Source organism: Abramis brama (assembly GCF_963993115.1).
Source record: "Abramis brama genome assembly, chromosome: 24".
NCBI classification, from domain to species: Eukaryota; Metazoa; Chordata; class Actinopteri; order Cypriniformes; family Leuciscidae; genus Abramis; species Abramis brama.
The window spans coordinates 3,147,186-3,170,353 of record NC_139986.1 but is presented as its reverse complement, the minus strand read 5'-3'; the positions used below and the strand labels follow the sequence as shown (position 1 = coordinate 3,170,353).

General features: G+C 38.7%; 2 protein-coding genes across 3 annotated transcripts in view; one reads left to right on the top strand and one right to left on the bottom strand.

Moving 5' to 3' along the window:
- Nucleotides 1-21,765, top strand: part of ly86 (lymphocyte antigen 86) — a 47,322-nt gene extending 25,557 nt beyond the window's left edge. The window contains exons 1-5 of one of the 2 annotated variants that reach the window (XM_084102437.1): nt 18,026-18,237; nt 19,563-19,649; nt 19,733-19,861; nt 19,963-20,015; nt 20,107-21,751. In XM_084102437.1, the coding sequence (XP_083958563.1) occupies nt 18,093-18,237; nt 19,563-19,649; nt 19,733-19,861; nt 19,963-20,015; nt 20,107-20,190 (498 nt within the window). In that variant the 5' untranslated portion in view covers nt 18,026-18,092 and the 3' untranslated portion in view covers nt 20,191-21,751. Of the gene's footprint in view, nt 1-18,025; nt 18,238-19,562; nt 19,650-19,732; nt 19,862-19,962; nt 20,016-20,106 lie in introns of those variants that run through there. The other variant, XM_084102438.1, reaches the window with a different exon arrangement.
- LOC311075198 (coagulation factor XIII A chain-like) lies at nt 2,210-10,739 on the bottom strand (the record flags this gene model as incomplete). The annotated part of the gene is made up of 14 exons (XM_084102415.1): nt 2,210-2,357; nt 2,655-2,791; nt 3,653-3,813; nt 3,936-4,214; nt 4,805-4,958; nt 6,116-6,204; nt 6,285-6,388; nt 6,608-6,746; nt 6,886-7,060; nt 7,193-7,300; nt 8,696-8,814; nt 9,939-10,190; nt 10,323-10,514; nt 10,604-10,739. 14 exons carry the CDS (start codon nt 10,737-10,739, stop codon nt 2,210-2,212), a joined length of 2,193 nt encoding a protein of 730 aa, XP_083958541.1.
- Nucleotides 21,766-23,168: the final 1,403 nt, after the last annotated feature.

Sequence of the window (23,168 nt, the reverse complement as noted above, 5' to 3'; positions counted from 1 at the left end):
CTCATGTTGGTTTGTGGTTAATTATATTTCCATTATACTCTCAATGCCCAACATTATACAGACAGATATCGACAGATAATGTTTTTTCTTCATTTTATTTGTTGGATCTGTTTAAATGTTAAAGCACTTTATCATGGTAAGTTAGTAAGATTTGGGGTTGTTTTGAATATAACTGTCTGTCTGTCTGTCTGTCTGTTAGTTAATACCTACCTAAATCTAATAAATATTTTTCTGAAGTTCATAAAGATATTGTCTTTGTCACATGCGCTTTAGATGTTATTTTGTGTAAGTAACGTTAGATCTGCAGACAATGCATAATCTCAGCCTTGAAATGCATATTAAAGGACTAGTTCTTCCAAAAATGATAATTATGCCGTCATTTACTCACCTTCATGTGCAAATCCTTAAGTTTACTTTCCGTGGAAGACAAAGGGACATTTTTGAATATGTAGCCTAATGGAGACTCTTCTTGTCGATAATGAAAAGTAAATGAGTAACGTTAGCCTACTGGGGGCTGTCACGCAAAAAATAATAATAATAAAAGACAAAAAAACATCACAAAAGTATCATAAAAGGGACTTTGTTTGTTGACATTGTTTGTTGTCAGTTGACATTGACTGTTGCGAGTGCTTCTCACTACAGATGGACGAGTCTACGGACATCACAGACAAAGCCCAATTGTGCATTTTTATTCGAATGGTCTTCCACGACATGACTGCCACTGTATATGTAGGCTATGTATGTTAAAAGAAAATCCTAGTGTTAAAAAAAAGTTACATTTCAATGTGAGTGAGTGAGTGTGTGTGTGTGTGTGTGTGTGTGTGAGTGTGTGTGTGTGTGTGTGTGTGTGTGTGTGTGTGTGTGTGTGTGTGTGTGTGTGTGTGTGTGTGTGTGTGTGTGTGTGCTACCTGAATGGGTAAAGTTACATTTCAATGTGTGGATTTTGATGTAAATGTACTGAATTGTATGGGAAATGTAATGTAAGTGCCACTGTGTATGAAATCACATGCATGTTGATTAGTAGCTTCTATTGTGGACTGTTACTGTTGTTACTGTATTTTTAGTGTTGGTAGGGAAATTAAACTCAATCATAAATTACTAATGATTTAAGTGTGAAACATTAAAGCAAAAATAGCAGCCAATATGACACTGTGTGTTCGTTTTGGTACATTAAAAAAGACACGTAATGTGAGTAGTAGATCATTCTGACCCAGTCACTTAAAAGGTAGATCACCATTCAGAAAAGCATGGGCACCCCTGCTCTAGGCCAAATACAAAATACATAAACTAAACTTGCTGCTCAAGTCTAATGAATCCAAAATGTCAGAAATAATACTGTGTTCTTTAGGATTTGCATAATGTTTCATTTTCTTGACAATCCATTTAGTTGTGGGACACCCACAGAGTTCAGTTTGATGTAAACTAGGTCATATTTGCAAATTTATCATAACCCTGCTGTTAGTGCAGAAGTATGTGATTCTAAGTTTCTCATGTTCAGGAGCCACAGCTAAAGAAAGAGGATGTAGATAGTGGTATTGATGGACTGTTTTGACCCTAAAGTGTTACCGTACCAGGAGTAAATCTTGCGAGAGGGGCGGGTGAAAAAGAACTTGAATGTATGTGCAGCAGGAACTGAATGACTCTGTTATTGTGGACGTTAATAAAGAAGAATCAAACTTTCATTCTTATACTTTATTGATCAAACAACAGATAGTAAGTGATGGGGGGGGGGGGGGACAGATCTAGTAACAGCAGCCTCCCAAGTCCATAGCATTATAGCAGACAAAAATTAACAATATAAAGTGATTAATACAGTTAGTATTATCTACCCCAAACAAAACACATTTTAATGATTGCTACAGATTTCAATGGATGTCACTATATTATAGTTTTCACACTTGCTGATATAAAAGTTTTTAAAAGTCACCAAAACCTCTGACTAATTATATGGACCAAAAACCCTGCTTTTTTCCACACACAAAAAAACAAAAACAAAAAACAATTTCCACAGAAGAAAGACACCTGGGTTTGAAAAGACATGAGTTGATATCATTTTTGAGTGAACTTCTGTATGGTGAGGAGGAGGAATTAGCTCTAAATGAAATGTAACATTTGATTAATTGAATCTCTTTCAAAGGAACATTGATAAAGCAAAGCAAAGAAGCTGGAAACTCTGTTTTATCTTATTTTGCCCTTCCTTCTTGTTCACTCATCTAGCTTTCAATATTTCAATTTCGAGCTGATTGGTGACCTGTCTCAGTAAAGGGCAGTCTAGACTCGCCATCAGCACCTTCTTTCCAGGAGTTTGAGGGACCATTGACACTATATATTTCACTGAGCCACCAGGTAATATCTGGCTGCAAGTGGAAGACATAAGAGACAAAACATTTAGAGAATTCAGCCAAAGGTGTATTTAGTTTTATACTGCCAATTTCTGATCGCAACATAAACAGGACCTTTCACACAAAAAGATAATTATAAATAAAACAAGATATGTAAAATGCATATGGACATCTGTAAAAATAAATAAATTTGTCTTTGTATATGTCTGGGCATGTTTATGGGTGTGTGGTGGAATTGTTGACAAGACAGTTATTTATTAATTTGCATTTGCTTTATTTCAATAGGCAGTGTGATATAAATATGAAGTTTACCTGTAAGATTTCATTTGGATTGGTATCAGACCAGGTCCATCAAGGCGGAGCTGAACATTTTGCAGGATGAAATTAAAGGGATTCCGGAAATCCACACTGATCATGAGAACTTTACCAACTTGGGGGGTTCCAGTCATCTGTGGATGAATTATATTGTAGAGCACCAACAAATATTTAGTGCTTTTACATAGCTCTTTGTACATGTACACAGGTAAGTTTGGAAAATCTTATATAAAATAACATAAAATCTGCCAAATCTGCAAAAAGTGTCAATATCAGTTCAACTTTTGAAAAAACGCATCTCGAGACCTTGCGTTTTTTCCCCATTCCACTGCCCGCGTTTAGGCGTTTTCATTTTTTAAAGAAAAAACGCATTTTGTGTGAACAAGCCCTTATTGTGTTTTTATCAGTACTCTTTTCAGTTGATGCGCTAAAAAATGTTTTGTTACGTTTTATTCACGCAACTCCCATCAAGCAGATGGCAGCTGACAAATGTCTACAACAGATGCGAGTGAAGCGACCTTTTATAATTAGTGATTCTTTCCACGTTGGATGTGGCGCAACATGACAAATCCATGACAGTAAACTCATGCCAAATCCTATTTCTAATGTGTTCTATGCGCTTGAGCTCTTTCTGACATGTAGATCAAACTTGCAATGTTCGCTTTTTATATGTCCAAGCTTTAATGATAGTCATGTTCTTTTTTTCTATAAAGGTTCATTTTTGTTAGCTTCTTTCTACCATTTTTTGTCCTTTTAATTAAAGTAAATCAATAAATAAATAAATATAGGTTAGGTACAACACTGAGAATGAGTAAATTATGACAGAATGCTCCTTTTTGGGTTATCCTATCAAGAAAAATGTACACATATACATTAACTATTTCTAAATAAATCAATATCAAATTTGAATCAGAATTTTAATAAAATTTGAAATCTGTATCAATACCAAGCCCTACACACGAGTTCCCTTAAGAATGGTTATTGAGGGTATTTACCGTTAATGTGAGTTTAGGAGGCTGGAGAGTGACTACTTTCATTGTGGTGAGGGACATGTCGGTTTCCTCAATATGCCCGTAGACCACAAAGAGCAGGTTGGCCTTTTCCACCAGGTACGGTGTATACTCCTTAGCATTGACATCTACCGTCAGGGACTTAGCTGTAAAGATATTATGATCACACTGTAGCCTAATCCATTAACAGTGTTCCTAGAGTTCCTTAGAGCTGTTATAACTCGATCTCAAAGTAATGTGCAGTTTTACTGAAACAGTTGTGACTCACTCTTCGAGGCTTCCACAGTTGCAGCTTTGTTTTCAATCTTAAAGGTCGCACTGGTGACGCCCGTGTAAAACGCCACACAGCCAGTGATGGTAGCATTGATAGTGCGGGTCTGGCTGGTCTGGTTGTTAATGTTCAGCGTCAGCTTGAAGTTGTCGCCCATTTTGACAGCGTCGGCCTGGAGCTCGATGGTCACTCCTGCTTCTGGCTGTGGCAAGTAATCCCTGGTAGCCATGCCGGAACGCTCTGCATTCTGCCAGGCCTCTCTCTCCTTGACGGTTTCTAGAGTCAGAAGGTAAATTGTTGGGATTTTCCACTGCTTCCCACAACATCAGTCAAACTACTTTTGTTTGGCATCCTTATGGAAGTCTGTTGAATAATTAAATAACTGAAGGGCTCTGCTGAGTCTCCTAAGTGACTCTAGAGAGCTTTTGAGTTATTGAAACCAGCTGTGATGTTAAACTGTCAATCCAAGAATCCAGAAGGCAACACAATTTATTTGGACTGCCCTTGAACATCAAGTGACCCAGGAGGATAGATAAACATTCAAGGCTTTTGAGATGTTTTAACTTTTAGACCAAATGAGGTTGCGAACAAAAGGTTGGTAAACCCACCAAATTAATAAACCAAGGCCCTTACAATACAATGGTAAACTGAGGCCTCTCCAAGGCTTGTGTTCAAATTTATCTTCCAACCCTAAAAGGATTCATTTTTCTCAGGAAATCCCTGTAAGCTACCGTGACATCCGGAGTTCACATGCGGAGTGTCAGTCGTATCAGAGTCTGAATCACATAGCTGCAATGATCTAATGACTCCTGATCTAATGTCACATCACTTTTTAATTCTGTAGACTGATATGGAATGAAACTTACTTTCTGGGTATTTATAGGTAGAAGTGATGTCCTCATAGTTTCTACTGCCTGTTTTTTTTGTCAAAATGAGCTTTCCAACATACGCAGTGTCCACATTGATAACCTTCATTTTTCCCAGCATATCAGGCTGATGGTATATCACATCACCGTTCACCTGAAGACAAGAGAAAGTAATGTTTTCATGCCCATTTGCTTGTACAGTAGCTAAGATTTTAATGTCTTGTAAATTAAATCTAAAGGTATAAACATCAACGAGAAATGACATTAGGGATGTGCCTGAAGCTGAATACTATGTTTGGTAAGGAAATGACATGTTCTACATGGTGATGGAAAAAAATATGAGATGGGATGAAAACATTTTTTTCAATGTTTGGTAACATTTTAAAATACTGTTCCTTCATTAATGAATAACTACACAGGAACACATGAGTAACACACTATTAACATTCAAGTACCTACTATTAACTAACAAGAAACTAAACTTGATTAACAAACTAGTAAGTAATAGCGCTCAGTTGAATGTGGTAGTTCACTATTAGCTAATCAATAACTATATTTTTTCATACCTCCCAGATAACTACTATGTACAGGTTCAGAATTAACATGAATAATGCATAATTTATAATAAAATGTAACGGTAACCCACTTGTAATGACTCAAGTGTTACTACATATTTGGATCAAGTTATCAAGCTTTTCACTTTAGAATACTGATCCGAATTATTAGTAGTCCCTTTAGAAGGATGTAGTAACACTTGATTCATTACTAATGGCTTACCATTACCTTATATTATACATTATGCATTATTAATTATGAACCTGTATATAGTAGTTCTTAGTCTTCAATGAGGTATGAAAAATAGTCGTTACTGATTAGCTAATAGTGAACTACCACATTCGACTATGCACTACTATGAACTAATTCATTATTCAGAATTTCTTGTTAGTTAATAGTAGTAACTAGAATATTAATAGTGTGTTTCTCATTTGTTCCTGAAGAGTTATTCATTAATGAAGGAACAGTATTATAAAGTGTTACCCAACGTTTTTGTGTTCTCTCTGAATTATATATTTGGATAATTATATTGTATATAATTTTATAGTTTTACAAGATAAGATCTGTTGTGCACCGAATCCTTGGACAACGTCCTGTCAGTCATCTCTTCCTACAATCTTCACGTGATAAGTGAAATCAAACCGACTACCGCAGTAAGCCATGTCCCCTTATGTCCTTTTAGGGGCTCCATAGAATACGCTATTCATTTTCCGTGCCTTTGCAAATTTGGATTTAGGCATCAGGCATCTTTCTTACCTCTGAAAAGACAAACTTTGCATCGAACGGATAGCTGAGCTCTCCCTCTTTGATGGCATTGACAGACGTCGGGCCACATCGATAAAGACCTGAATGAGAGAAGGAAAATGACTTGTATATAACTTAAGGTATATTTCTGATGTGCCAGAAGTCATGGCAAGGATCATACCATCACTGGTCTCCTGAGGGGTGGAGTCGATCACCTGCCAGCCTGAGAATTTTTGTGGCAGATCAGGCCTCTTCATGTACACCTCATTCCAGCAGTGGAAATTCCTTTAAGAAAAACTAAACTGTATTACTAATCAACCTGTCAGTTTTATAACATTGGATTTATAGTACATTAACATTAACATACTGAAAAATCATGCAATGTTTGAGATAAAATCTAAACTAATTTGAACTAATTTTGCTAATTATATTAACCAAGGCACCAATTTTTTGCAGTATAGGAGTTAGGACCACTTGAATGTAACACTATTTGTTGTATCACACCAGACTGAATCTTTAGTTAGGCTTCGGTCTAATCTCCCCACATAGTCCAGCACAATGTCTGTATTCAGTTTGCCCATGTTGTCGTGAGCAGAGTTGAAGTTGGTGATGACTCGTGTAGGGATCCCAAGACAGCGCAAAACTGGGTGGAAAATAAGAGGTAAAATGTGTTGTTAAATGTCACAAGCCTACAATTACTTCATTCTGAAAATGTTTTAAACTATCATGAAGAAAAACTTCTCAAACGGACGCCCCAAATAATGCGCAGTGGCCATACTCACAAGTGTTCAGCACGCCGGCAAACACCCAGCACTGACCGTAGCACACAGGCTCACCACCCTCTTTGGCATATTTTAGCAGGATTTCAGGACTTCCGGTCCAGGCAGTCGGTGCTGTGCCTCCAGAGTAATCGTCACTCCAGTTGCCAACCAGGACGCCATCATCATTGGCGTTTATCTGAAATATAACCAAATATAACCATATAAACCAAAAAGCCTAAATAAACAACATGTATTATATGTTTGTGTATTCATGTAAAATGGGTTTGTGGAATAGTCCATACTTTGATTACTAATTATAAAATCATACCAGAGCTGATGCTTGCCGAACAATTTCAAGGGCTCCTCCACGGTAAACTAGTGGTACTTTCCCAGAATCCAGAACAAAAATACAGGCATCCAGAACCCCCTTTTCAAACTACAGGAAAACACATAAGAAGTTAATTCATAGGTGTCAAATCCTGGTCCTGGAGGGCCAAAGTTTATCCAAAGCTGCTTCAAGGCAAGCCTTCAAGGTCAGCAAAAAATAGTGTAATGCTGTGGAGGAGACCAGAGTTTATTGGATGTCAATGGAGGAGAGGCTTCACATTTAATGTGAATATTTTGTCAGCTTATCGTTTAATGGACAGTCCCTATTGCCCCCTATATACCTTGATCGCTATTCCCTACGTCAGTCCACTAATACGGTTCACTTGAAGGAATGAATGAATACGAGTGAGCGAACTCGGACAGCCGTCGAGTGCACATCGATTGTACACTCGTTATGGCGCTGCAATGTGGGATAGAATGAGTGCACTCGATAAAGTCCACTATGGTTTCCGACACCACAACAAATGATGAAAAGCGGGCGATTTTGGATTCAGCTTCAACACTAATCAAACACACCTTGATTAGCTAATGGGGCTTTGGGGCTGTTGATGGACTCCATCTATGGCTCCAACCGAAAACTTAAGCAGCTGACTTGTTTCTTCGCTGCCTTATTAGCAATGACTCTGCAGGCAGCGTTTGCACACAAAGGCACCTCACGAAACTGATTTCAGACAAGCTTCTGAGGCAGCGTAACAGATTAATGAGCTTTGGTGAGTAATTATTTAATTACTACAGTATTAATTTCTTGCTGAAAATGACATCAGAAGTTGGTGAAAAATGTACATTTACACAAATTGACCAGCATTCACAACTTTCAGACGCCATCTGTATTTTTTAGCTCAGCTGTCACAAAATGGAAAGCACAGGATTGTGGGATTTCAAAGGTAGCGAAGGATACATCAATGCTTCCTTCAAAAATCTATCAGATGAAGGCATCTCAGGAGAGAGGAAGTGAAGCTAACATTGGATTCAGACGTACCTTGATGCCTTCATACCCTAGAATGTGTCCTCTGAAGGCAGCATTTTTATGTTTTTGAACGCAGCCTATGTTTTGTTCATTGTTCTGAATCCAATCCAGATGAAGTCTTTGATAAAAAGTGATTAAAAAGTGATTTTCTCAGCTTTTTGTTCGAATTGTTGTTGTTTTTTATTAAATTTAAACACATTCAAGTGTTGAAAGAAAGAATACAATGTTTTTTGTTGTTGTTTAAAAGCAGAAGCTCTGTTCTTTCTTTTGAAGTATTCAATGTTTACATATTCGTATGACAAAATATTCTGGGGTCCATAAAAAAATTGTGAATATGACCAAAAATGCTGGCAATGACTGGCAAATTAAACACAATACTCTGGCAGGAAAAGAGTTTAGTGATGGCATATGGACATGAGCTCAATAGGAGAAAATTTGTTTATTTCCTTGGGAAAAAAAAATTGGTTTACTGCCAACCTGTCCAAAGTTCCATGAACGCGAGGTGAAGTAATTGAAATCTCCATTGTAGATGACCCCCACATCATTCATCACATACTCCTCTCTGTCGGTTTTACTGGGAATGTACACCTCATCCGCTGGGTAGAAAAACATACAATATACATCCTTCCTCAAAAAATGTAAGTTTGCTGGATGTGTGCACTAAAATCCTAGCCTAGAAATCTATACGCACCCTAGCGGCAGCAAAATGTATTTCGCAGCCAGGGGGGTCTAGCAACTCTCAATAGACCTTCTAGCTGCAAAAACCTAAATTGGGTCAGGCCAATCACGTTGTGTATAGAGTAGGCGGGGGCGGGCTTAACATATGACGACAGAGTTGCGACGGCTGCCACTTGAAAACAAAGAATGACGGCTGCTGATGGAGAACAACGGTCTTTCGAATCGGCTTTGGCCGCGACTCTGGAGGACTTGGAGTTAAGTTTTTATTTGAGAAAAGAGCAAAGAACGGCACTTAAGTCATTCTTAAAAAAAGGAAGATGTGTTCGTCGTTTTGCCGGCCAGATATGGCAAAAGTTGAATCTATCAACTAGCTCCGCTGTTGGGGAAACGCTCTGGTTGGTTTAAGCGCTGTCCTATTGCGTGCAGAGGGAATTTGAAAGACAGCCGTTTATGAAGAACATCTTGATGTAGGTCTGGCTTGCCAGGCTACTAAAATCCATGCTAACATCCATATTTACAAAAACTTATTTGACGTGGAAAAGTGCTTAGTGTCATGTCAGGGTCTAAGCAAACGTACATACTTTTCCTTGTGGCAGAGAGCATTTGGAATTCTAAGCACTTCTTCCTGCTCACCGTTCTCAAGTAAAGGTTTTGGACGTTGACTGGTGCTGTTTTATATGTTAATGACATTAATTAGGTGCTGTTTACAAGGCGGAGATTGCTCACAATTTCAACAATGATTGTAAGATCAAATGTAGGATGGTTTTCTGTGCAACATTTTATAAAAGGGGCCTCTTGATTTCTATTGGTTGAGCCACGTTCAAAGCCGTTGTAAATTACTCTACAAACATAGACCTGTGACCTCATTACATCAATATTTAAATTATATTTGTATAGACTAACCATTTTATAAAAGCAATAAGCCCTGTGAAGCCATGGTTTATAGAGTAGTGAATTTAGAACAGCTAAAGGGGTTTTCTAAATTCACTGTAAACCATGGCTTCACAGGGCTTATTGCTTTAAACGTAACTGTTTTACTCACCAGGGTCCCAAGGATTGAACAGCACATAGACATCGGTGTCAGTGTTCCTCTCAGTGCGCTGTTTTCCCAAATCACTCACTACTACAACAAAGATTTGAAACCGGCCAATGATGGAGCTGGCGTCTGGTGTTACGCCAACGGTCACATAATTTCCTTGTGTTTCCACCACACGACTCTTCCAGCGCACTTCGGGTTTCTCTTTACCGATGGGCAAAATGATGTAGGTGCCCCTGTTTTCATCAGGTGAACTGCCTGTGAAATGAGCAGAACAGCAGATATGACCTGTATTAGACTATGGTGATATTTCATGTACTAATGCAATGTTCTTCATTACAGATGTACTTTATCATGCATTGAGATTTTTTATTGGATGCAGAATCTCACCAATCAGGAACTCCAACTGCACATTGTCCTGCAGTTTATTGAAGTCCCGTTTAAATTTGATGATGATGGTGAACTCTTTATTCCTGCGCACGATGAGGTTGGAGCTCACGTACTTGTGAGTGTTGTGGTCTTTTTTGTTCTCCGTCACACGCATGTCAACGCTCAATACTGAGAGACTTGCAGCTTGTGTTTCTAGAAGAAGAAGAAAAGACTTGCTGACAGACTGTGGTAAATTATTTTGGTTAGGGCATGTTTAAATGCAAACACAGGTAAGACTTTACCTTCATTCGGGGGTCCCCTTGGCCTAAAATCATCAAAAGCCACAAACTCAGATGGATTATACTCATCTGAATTTGATTTGGCAAAGGGAATACGGCCGCTTACCGAGGGCAAAGTGAGGTTGGGTTGTAATGACATGATGTATACAAGATGCCTTGATGTTTGTCTGGAGAACAGATCATTTTAATGTTAGAAATCTACTGACATTATAGACTGCCCATTTGGTAAACATATTAGGTATATCAGGTGAGGCATGGCAAGAGGAAAGCACAACTAAAACACAACCAAACTTTTGTATTAATGCTAAAGAGTTATTAAAAGTGTAGAACTCACAGTGTGTGTAGAAGAGTAGATGTTCTGCTGGGGTGAGGAGACTCCAGGCTGATGTGCTCATGAAGAGCCTCATGCTGATTAATAAAGGCTCAGGACTTCCTCTTCCACTGGAGAAAAACACATCCATGGAACCAGAACGTCCGAAGCCGAGATGATCCCAAGATCAGGTCAGTCCGACATACAACTCTGTGACCTTGCTTCTGATTCTTGATGACAGCAGCATATTCCAGACTGTAAATAACATATAGATGAGATTATAACATTAATATATTATAGCAATTCCTATGATATTTAATTATAAAAGTTATGAAGTGAGTCCTTAAGGTCTTTTGAAGATATCTCTAAAGCGTTAATGATAAGATTTACGCACAGTACCTTGAAATGAGGTGTTTGAATTGAGAATAAAGTAAAATAATATAATGTGATTTGCAGAAATCAATCATCAACAGTTCACATAAATCATTGACATCTCTCAATTAAACAACTGATAGTGACATTTTCCAGCAAAAATGCATTGAGACTGAAATCATTTAGAGTGTAAATAAAAATTAATACATATGACCTTTGTATTTTTAAACCAAACAATGCTTCACATATACAGCAATTCCTTCATCAGCCAGCAAGTGTTGCTCAAGAATTATGAGCTTTATCACAGCAGTCTAAATAAGCTTTAGATCACTGTAGTCAATAATTGTATCCCTTAAAGTTCATCTTTGATCACCAAAATTGCATATTTAAAGGGGTGGTTGATTATGATTTCACTTTTTTAACTTTAGTTAGTGTGCAATGTTGCTGTTTGAGCATAAACAACATCTGCAAAGTTCAAAGCAAAGGGAGTTATTTTCCTTTACAGAAATGGCTTTTTAAGGAATACAACAAATGACTGGTAGGGACTACACAAGCTTCCTCCTGGGTTAGTGACATCACAAACCCTAAAATTTACCTAAACCCCACCCCTGGAAACACAACAAAGGGAGAATCCATGAGAAGAGGATAAGTTGTTGTAGTCGAGCACATTTGTGAGTCTGCTCAAGCTGTCGCATCCGTCTTTTCACATTTATTGCAATACAGTACATAACACAAATGCAATCGCATGTCTCTTTGTAGGCATCTTACAACCGTTCCCACATGAGTGATTTATAGATTATCATGACAGAATATGCTAATCAATGACTTGAAGTCAAATCAAGTCACCTTCATTTATATAGATTTTTTTACAATATAGATTGTTTCAAAGCAGCTTTACAGTTATAATAGGAATTTAAAGTAACAGAGATTGTTTTGGCTTTACAGCAGCTCCAGAATAAAGTTATTGTCCAACTAAAGTTAGTTTTGATTGATTCACGTCTGTGATATCGTTAGTTATTAACTTTTAACTTTTGAGTTTTCTCTGCGCAAACTTCAAAAATGCAAGCCTGTGAGAACGCTGACGGCGTGCACATGCGTATTACGTGTTTAGTCTATAGGTATGCGCATTTGAATACAAATGTGCGCAGGCGTGTAGTCTTTCTTTACAAATTGACCTCAACAAATTACTTGTATGGCCTTTATAATTTATATGTAAATTTATAATACAGAATTATTTATCGCTTCATGCGTAGCCATGTGAACTGGAATTATTTGACAAAGTTTTATCTGTACAGAGGTAAAGGGAAGGGAAGGAGGCCTTCACAGGGGAGAGACTAGTTGACACTTCAGGACTGCATTGTCGTCGTGTCCAGACACAGGTCCTTCATCAGATCTGGTGTGTGTGTGTGTGTGTGTGTGTGTGTGTGTGTGTGTGTGTGTGTGTGTGTTTTTTGCACAGGTCCTTCATCAGATTGGATACGGCCTGGATCTGGTGGACTGCGGTAAACCTCGGGATAAACAGAGAGACTAATATTAGCGTAGACGCCATTAACGAGTACATCAGGATTTATGGGAAGTGCTCCCGGTTCACTTCACTTCTAGGTTAACTATTTGAAGATAGTTAACTCCACATCAGCTACAGAAATTCATCAACTAGCCATTCAGAAATGTCCTGTTGCATTCTACATGTTGTCACTTCTTTTTGAGTCTCTCCATTATTGTCCGACTTCAGTTTGAACATAAAAGGCAGAACAGTTTCTGACATTTTAGTGCGTGTCTGCAAGCTGCTAACATGCAAGCTCTTGTAGCTTCGCCCTCTGAGCAGGTCTTTTGCATTTAAAGGGACACACACAAAACAACTAGTTTTTACTCACCCTCAAAAAGGGACAATTTTAACATGCTATAAAAAATTATCTGTGGGGTATTTTGAGCTAAAACTTAACATACACACTCTGGGGACATCAGAGACTTATTTTACATCTTGTAAAAGGGGGTGTCTTTAAACGATAGGGTATATCGCAGCCACCAGACTTGGCAGGAGTTACGTCCTGCTCCTTATATGGGTGGCTAGCATAGAAGTCGCTCCCCTAAGACGTCTCCAACTGAGGGCAGAGCTGCATGGTTCAGACCTGTTGGCTTCACAGGGTTTTCAAGTGGGCACCCCACTTCACCGGTGTTTCATCAACTAGCCCACGACATCTCAATGGGGCTTGACAGCAGAACCAGCGTCCTGGAACTGCTCCCTCGGTCATTCAGGACTTCACCACTCAGCTCTGACCCCCGCCCACTCTGCCAGCCTGGTTTAGCCACCGCTCGCTCCTCTTCAACCACAGCCATCTGGATGCTGTCTCTGCCTGCTTTGAAATATTATTCACCAGGTTCTTGTGGGTTGCCCCTCTGACCCCAAGAGTCCCCAATGCTCTCCAAAGTGACTGTCCCGGGAACCCCCTGCAACCCACCTCCACCGGTAGATTCCAGGCTCTCCAACCCCTCTGCTGGCTCTCAGAGATCAGGGACTGATACTTCCCTAGCTTGCGTTCATGTGCCTCCTCGATCCTTTCCTCCCAGGGTACCGTCAGCTCTATTAGGGCCACCTGCCTTGTTGCCTGGGACCAGAGTACGATATCTGGTCGGAGGATGGTTATGGCAATCTCCCCTGGAAACTTGAGTTGCCTTCCGAGGTCAACTCTCATCTCCCAGTCCTCTGCCGTACTTAGGATCCCAAAACATCTGTCCTCCTTGCCTGCCTTCTCCCCAGGCCTGAGGAAGCCAATGAAGCAGGGGCCTTTGTCTTGGGCCTTGGTTCTTTTCCGCTTCCTCTCCTTCTCCAGTCCATCGGCCAGTTGTGCCAGCACCTGATCATGGCGCCACCTAAACCTCCCTTCAGTCAGGCCTGCCCGACAGGATGACAGAATGTGCTCCAGGTTTGCCAGTCTCTTGCACAGCGCACTGGAGGGATCCTCTGTCAGTTTCCATCTTTGGAGGTTTGTTGGTGTTGGCAGTACATCGTACACGGTGCTAAGGAGGAACTTTATCCGATGCCCCTCCATATTCAAGATGTCCTTCCAACTGAGGGATCTTCCTCAGACACTTTCCCACCGGGTCCAGCTGCCTTGCTGTTTCAAGGCTACTGCCCTGGCATGTCTGCTCTCTTCCTCCACAGCCCGAATCTCCTTCTGCACCATCCCTTTCCGGTCCTTTGCCCTTGCCTCCTTCCAGCTTGCTCGAGTGATGACTCCCAGGCCCAGCCCCCTGGGTCACCGTGCCCATAATGTCTGCATGTAGTAAGTGCTCCTCCGCTTCCCTCAGAGCTCCGCTGGCCTTCCACTTCCGTCCCGTCTTCACTATGATGTTGGCCTGTCGCACAGCCTGATCATCACTGTTGCGCAACATCATGCCCAACCGAACTTTGGCTGTCTTAAATTCCTCCACAACTGATGTAATTGGCAATTGCAGTTTGCTCCCTGAGCTGTATAGCCCTATAGAACAAAACCTTTTGGGGACAGACAGCCACCTCCTGAGAAAGCTGTTAATTCTCCTTTCCAAAGCCTCCACTGTTATCAGTGGGACCTCGTACACAAGCAGTGGCCACAGGAGCCTTGGACGGATGCCATGTTGGTAGCCCCATACCTTGTACTTGCCACTCCTCTCCACGGCTTTCAGCCATTCTTCTGCTTGGTTGAGCATCTCCCTCACGCTTGCTTTGTCAGTCAGGTCGGCTCTGTACCACCTCCCTAAGCTCTTTACTGGTCTCTCCATGACTGTTGGGATGGTCCTTCACACAGCCCCGCTTCAGGACCAAGCTTCTCGATTTTGAGGGTTTGAACTCCATCCTAGCTGCTGTGGTGAGCTCTACCAAATCTTCCAAGATCCATCTGCCCTCCAGGACTGACCTTGCTGTTATTGTCAAGTCGTCCATAAAAGCCCTGATTGGGACCTGTTGGACTCCACTTGACAGCACAGCTCCCCGTCTAGGCTTCTCCACTGACTTGACGAGGAGGTTCATCGCTGCTGTGAACAGAATCACAGAGATGGTACATCTGGTCACGATTCCGACCTCCAATCTCTGCCAGTTGGTAGTGAAGTCACCAGAGGTGAAGCGCATCTTGAAGTGCCCGAAGTAGTTCCAGAGGAGCAGCTGTACCTTCTGGGGGACGTGATAGGCTCTGAGTGTGTGGTCGACCAACTTGTGCGGCACTGTGCCATAAGCATTTGTTAGGTCAAGACACAGGACTGCTAGATCTCCCTGGTTCCTCTTAGCATCCTCGATGATCTTGGAGATGACGCCTTTGTGTTCGATGCAACCGGAGACTCCTGGTACTCTGCCTTTCTGTACAGAGGTATTAATATACTTGTTGTTAATCAAGAACTGGGTCAGCCTCTTCACCAAGATTCCGAAAAACACCTTCCCCTCCACATTCAACAGCGAGATTGTGCGGAAGTCTTTCAAGCTGGAAGAGTCCTCCAGCCCTCGGCAATAAGAAAACTGTCTGGCAGATGGTTCTTTCTCCACACTACCTTAAGTAGCCTCCAAAGACGTCTCCTCAGCCTCTCGCAGTTCTTGTAAACTCTGTGCGGAATTCCATTCGGCCCCAGTGCAGATCTTCCCCTTGCCTTTCGGATGAAGTCATTGACTTCCTGCCATCTGGGCTCTCCGTCATCAAAGGAGATTGTCGGCTCCTCTGGGCTGCACAGCTTTCCTTCCAGGTCGAGCTCTTCCTCTCGCCTTGGGTCACTGTGCACTTTACGGAGGTGCTCTTCTACCTCCTCCTTCGGGGCCTTTAGCACTCCTGATCTTTTAACTCCAAGGAGCCCCGACAGGTACTTGAAGGGTTTTTTTATAAACCTGACCCTCTCCTTTTCCCGCCTCCTTTATCCCTTCACTGGCACTCAAGGTTTTTATGCGCTCCCTTACGTTATCTTGCATCTCTTTAAGGGCAGGTTTTTCGTCTTCAGGAGCCTGCCGAAAAACCTTCTTTAGTCTTCTCAAATCGCCTCTGAGTTCTGCAATTTCCCTTGAGCGCCTATTCTCTCCAGCATGCTGTGGGCCTTTGGTCTGTCTCTGCTCCGTCCCAAAGCGCTCTACTCAACAAGGGCATTATATCACCCCATTAAAAAATGTCCTTGAAAAAAAATGATTCATGCCTTGAAATTACTTGAATGTAACTCGACACCCTTGCCTCATTTAGTATATGCGGTTCTATGAATATGCAAATAATCCCCGCGATCCTCTCGTTGACGATCACACGCTGATCTGATTGGTTACAAGGTCATTCAAAAAGGGAAACCGACGCTGCCGGCACACAAACCATGAACAAAGCAGTCTGTGCTTACCGTTTTGAATATCAATCCTGCTAAACACTTTCTTTTTTCCACTTCGCTCATGTTAATATTGAAATATTCGCCAAGGAACACTCAGGTAAGATGACGTAACATTAGAATAGCCTTCTATCTGTGTTTTGACTTCTTTGCTTGCTGTTTTGCTATTATTCTCGTGCACTGACTCGTTCACTAAGCTGAACAGCCAATCAGAGTTCTCTCTCTCACCGACGGCCCAACACCGATTCAACATGTCGAATCAGCCGAAAAAAAGCCGCCGACGACCAATTTCTGCCGACGGTGCGGAACACACTGAGAAAACTTTGTCTGCTGACGCACAAAAACTGCCTGACGGCCGTCCATCAGCTTGGTGTGTCCCAGGCTTTAAGAAGAAAATACTCAGCAATGGTGTTGACTTAAAGCATATTAAAAACACCACATAAACATATGAACAACATTAAAGGCTTGATTTTCACCACAGGGGGACTTTAAGAACGTGCAACAACATGCATTGCTGGAATGTGTGTGACATTACTTGATTTGGGATTTAATGGATGGATGAGCTTACAATAATGGCCAAAAGTGATGTCCGGAGAATATATTTGCACAATATTTGCTTTTAATGACACTTCAGGTTCTATTAAACAATCAAAATATGAAGATTATGTTTTATTGAGTTAAGGTTAAAATGACTAAATAATTTGATAAGAAAGGCAAACTCCAGTATACAATTAAATGTGTTTTATTTTATTATGCAAAAAAAGGCATAGAAATCAAAAATCTATATACATTGACTAAAATGTAATTAGTTATTAATATTTTATTGGTTCTCCCGTGTTTTTTATTACAGCAGCCATTCTCCCGCTGGGCATTGTGCATGCTTTTCAGCTTTGAAACTTCTTTCCAATCCTCCTTAAGTTCTTCCCAATGTTGAGCTTCACTGGAAGACCTGCATGACTTATCACATGTTTTCAATGGCTTTAAGGTCAGGGGACTGAGGAGTTGAAGACAGTTTTGAATCATTATCATGTTGGAAAATACACATTTGATCTCAAAACAGATCCTCTATTCTTGGCTACATTGTGTTCAGCAGGATCCCCAAGTATTGGTCCATTTTCAAAGTGCCAGCAACTTAGTAGATCCTTCCAACGCCTGCTGTAGACATGTGTCCCCAATACCATTACGTTTCCCATGCCATGCTTTATGGTGCCACGCATGCATTTGGTATTAAAACACTCCAGTCGTGTCAAAATATACAAATAATTCTTAAAAAATTACAATAAAAAAATATATTATATTCAGTTGGATTTCAGGAAGTGTCTATGTATGAGATCATGTCAATAAAACCTTGTTAGTGAATACGGGGAAGTGAAACTTGTGTCACGCTGACATTATCATTTGACACAAATGAGAAGTTAAGTTGCCTCGTTCCGCGTATTTTACCTGAAATTCATGAGAAGTTAGTCAGATTCTGTGTCTAACTGAAAGGCTATGAAGTTACGTCTGTGTGATAATATGTTGTTGGTTCTGATTCTGAGTATTGTTCAGATGAATTGGGTTTACTCTCAGGATCACCAATGGCCTCTTCACACAGTGTGCAACTCAGACAGACTCACGGTGACCTACAGAAGCTGCGGTGAGATCAGTGTCTCACACACACTGTCAGTGAGATATTTTTAACAGAAATTGATACTTTTATTCAGCATGGATGCATTAAATTGATCAAAAGTTATACTAAAGTAATGTTACAAATGATTTCTATTTCAAATAAATGCTGTGCTTTTGAACTAAATTGGTCAAAATAAATCTAAAAAAAACTATCATGGTTTTCACAAAAATATTAACTGTTTTCGACATCGATGATAACCATAAATGTTTCTTGAGCATCAAATCATCATATTAGAATGATTTCTGAAGGATCCTGTGACACTGAAGACTGGAGTAATGATGCTGAAAATTCAGCTTTGATCACAGGAATAAATTACACTTTACTATATTCACATAGAAAACAGCTATATTTTAAATTTACTATATTTAATGTATTTTTGATCATTGAAATGCAGCCTTGACTGTAAAAAATGATCGTGATTTTAACGGTCAGACTGTAAAAATGCTACAGTGAAAAACTGTTAATTGGTTGACAGAAAGTTTCCTTACTATATACGGTAAACAACTGTGATAGATCTAACGGTACATTTAATGTAATTTTACTGTAAAATACTGTTAAATTTACAGTTTTTGGAAGTGAAAAAAGAACAAGTCATTGTATAATTTGCAGTGAAAAAACGTAAATGGACATTCCCACAATTCCCTGCATGACACTTTACATTTGATATATTTTTGTTGAAATAACTATGTTTCTTCATAGTTTTCTTAGTTTTTTCTAATCAGTTATGACATTATGGTTTTATGTTACATTTAATGTTGTTAAATTAATGTTTATTGCATTTTTTTAATTTCATGTGTGTTACCATGATGGTGTTTAGTGTTTGTGTGAATGACACTGTGCAGCTTCTATATTAGTATTAACTCTCTTGTGAAACAGCTGCTTGTGATGAGCTTTAAATCATCATGTGATTTTCATCACCATTGTGATTGGTGGTTGTCAGTGTATAACTATGGTACAAAACAGATATTAATTTCAATAGGTCAATAAATTAACATTATATCAGATAGTTAACTACGGTTTATTACTGTAAATTTAAGCAAAGTCTGTAAAATCTAAAATGTTGCTACCGTATTTTTTACAGTAAATTTCTGGCAACCACAGCTGCCAGTTTTTTACCGTAATGGTGTATACATTTATATGCACATTTCTGAATGTTTGTTATTTTTGTGATGTTTGATTGAGAGATGTCAATCATTTACATCAACTAATGATTTCTTATATTCATTTCAAACCGCTCAATTTATCTTAAAATGTATTTCAAATTGCCTTTTTTTCTGATTTCATTGTCTCAGACCCTTTACAGGATGTAGGATTCACTTTCCTGCCTTGCCCTAACAGTTTGACTGATCCTATGACAATCAGATTGGCCCTTATTCTGAGTGAGATTTTCATCTTTATTAATATGATCATTTCAGATGAATGAAATCAAGCCTTGAAGCAGTAACTGTGTGTTCTCTTACAGGGCAGTCCATCGATGAGCTTTATTCATCAGTTGAGCTGCTGCTAAAACACATTCATGTATTCAGTCGGGACGAACCCCTCTGTCTTCCTCATTTCCCACGGTTCACTTTTTGTGGAAGCAGGAGTGGAGGTGAGCACAGGAAGGTTTGGGTTGTGTTTGTCATTTTTATATGTATGTTGAATGTAATATGAAATTATTAGGAAAAATGTATTTAATTTTAATTTCTCCAGAACTCCTCATCATAGAATCATCATTTAAGTCTAAAGTAGACCTTCCTCTAAAGGTTTGGCTTTTACATTCCATTTAAACATCTATGCTTTTATTTATTGTGAGCATGGAACTGAAATGTCTTTATTGCATTGTTTCTTCCACAGGGTGATTTTCATCTTAACCTACATGCAATAAATCAAGATGGCTTCCAGATTGCCTGCGTTAATGCAACCATTTTCATCCAGTAGTGATCCTTCAAAACTAGAGGACCTGTTCTTCAGAGTGTCTAGAGTGTATTCTCACATTATGTTGAACGTTATACTGCATTTAGGGAAAGGTGTTTAAACAACGTTAATTGTGTTATTCCTCTTTGGGACATTATTGTTGTTTCTTGAAATGGGAATTGAGTGAATGTCAGCATGCTTTCAGGATTTTTGCTGCTTTCAGATGATTTCATAATTTTGTTGTTTCGCCCTTGTCCCAGACCTTTAATCTTAAAATATATATATATATATATATATATATATATATATATATATATATATATATATATATATATATGGAATTAAAATAAACAATTCTTGCAATATTTATTGTAAATGCTTTATCTGTGCACATCATTATAATTCATGTTCCTGGTAATCCTGAATCAGAATAAGTTCCTCTTGCAGCATCTCTTCTCTTCTCTGATGACGAGGGCGGGGCTATAACCTGTCACTCACATGAGATCAGCCAATAGCAAACCACAAACATCAGAATCATTTATTCTTGTTCCAGAAGTGTTTCATTCAGATGCTAGTCAGAGTAGGCAAACAAATACTATGGTATTTTTTGTTTCATGCCAAAAAAAGAAAAAAAGATTTAGCCTTACATGTTCATCTGAACAAAGAGTAAAAAAAAACAAAAAACATTTGAATATTTTTTGAAAATATTTGTCAATAATTGTGACTGTGCCAGTTTTATGGAAGTAAAATAATGACAAATGTTTTTAAAATAAAAAAGCTAGTTGAATTGCACTACTTCAAAAAATATGCATTGCATTAACCCTGTTTGCATTTTAATGCATAGTATTTTTAGGGCTTGCATTTGTATCGGCTGACATTTAACATGGTTGTATATTTAAGCTGTGAATATTTCAATTAAAAACATTTCAAACACATTTTCATTATTAAAAATTCAATAATCCATATTCACCTTTCAGATTTCACTTCCAAAATATTCATTCTGTTTAAAAATACAACCTATAATATTCGACAGACGCCTCGCTTCCACAAATTCAGTGGTTCAAATTCAACAGAAATTTCAACATTTGACATCTGGGAACGGCAGGAATATCAGTAGATTGCCGATTGATGATCTCCATAGCTTTTAGTCGATCTCACCAGCAGGGGGCGCAAGCGGCTGTTGACGAAAACTATAGAGCAACGGGTGAGAGACACATTCATTCATAAAAACAAATGAAAACAAGCTTTTTTATTTCAAAAACATTTGTCATTATTTTACTTCCATACAGTTTTGCCCAGAATAAATCTTATTAATAGCCCGTGTGAAGTGAATATAATTATTATGTTATATTTTCAATAAAGATTTAATTTCTTCAAATTATGGAAAAATTTAGAATTCTGTCTGTTTATTTTTGCTATGAAGTTATCCATAGCTAGACAGAAAAAAAACTGCCATTTTATTGCAAAAATGATTTTCGTCATACAGTTTAAAAAATGAAACACAATCCACAGTTTGAGATGGGGTGTAAATGACACTGCATTGGAAATGTTTCCTGACCTTCTCCTGCTATGCATGTATACGCCATATATCATCAAAATCTGTACGTTTTGAATGCTTATATTTTCTGCTTATATGTGAATTTTGTCATTGTTTTGGAGCACACTACCCAATGGATAACGCTAACATATACTTAAAAATAACTAAAAACAAACAAATAAAAAAACTTTGTTTTTTATGCATCACACTAAATATAATTTCCACACAGAAGTTTCACGCACAATTCTGACTGTCACCAAGAGATGGAGACATTAACTCTTCTGATCGCTCCGCTGAGCAACATCTCATTTCTGCTGCTTCACTCACATCTTCTCACATCATTGAACTATTCATCTGGATTTCCCGTTAAAAACAAACAAACAAATTATGTGTTGTATTGTTTATGTGTTGTAAAAATTTTTCCGTGAACGCATGTAAACAAAGTTGATGCAATCAACTGATGCAATTAACTAAAGTGAAAAGTGGAACGTTTTTTAAGTTTCACAAAATATTAGACACCATATTTAACTGCAAACAACACAAACCACAAAGTTTCTGCTCTTTCATGATGATAACACACAAATTCATCACATGCCAACTATTCGTGAGGAGTGATGTGACCTGATAATGACATACAGACCTAATGTATATGCATGAAATATTAAACAGGCAGATCTGGTTGTGTGAAGTGTCTTCTCCTGTCCTCAGAGATTAGATCGGCCTCCTTCCTCATTTCACATACATTTACTTGCTTATTTTCTCGTCAAACAGACCAGAACTTCCATCATGAAAGAAATACTGCATGATCATTCTGAGCGACGCATCACATGCATTTAGAAAGTAAACTTCACTTTTTGAAATGAGAAAATGCAAGGCCAGCTTGGGAATTTCATTTACTTCAGTCAGGGCTTGAAAACACAAGCTAATTGTCATCACATAACTGTTTTAATTCGGAAAACAAGTGAGGCAATTATTGCATGTGGTCAAACTAGCATTAGCAGACAAATTTAGAAGGATCAAACTTAAAAGTTTTGGGCCATTTAAAGAGACTAGGCCTGGGGACTTACGAAAGTTTGTTATTCTTTTAAACTAAAAATAAGAAAGTATACTTTCAGTCTACTTAGAAATATATTTAAAATTGCCCTTATACTTGACTTATACTGAGAAAAGTCTAAGTATATTTGGCCTATAATCTTTTATTCGGGATATACTTAAAAGTTGAATTAAGTATACATGGCTCATACTTTTGATGAAAATAGTAGTATATACTTAAAGTGCAAAAATAATACATAAAGTATTATCAAAACTATAAGTGTGACGCTATGTTCACTTAAAGAAAACTACTAAATTAGTAGTGTACTGAGAGTATACTACAAAGTGTACTTTCATAAACTAAAAAATGTGCTATAAGTATTTGACTATAGTAAACTATCAGTAGGCTTTACAAACGCTTTGCAATACAAAC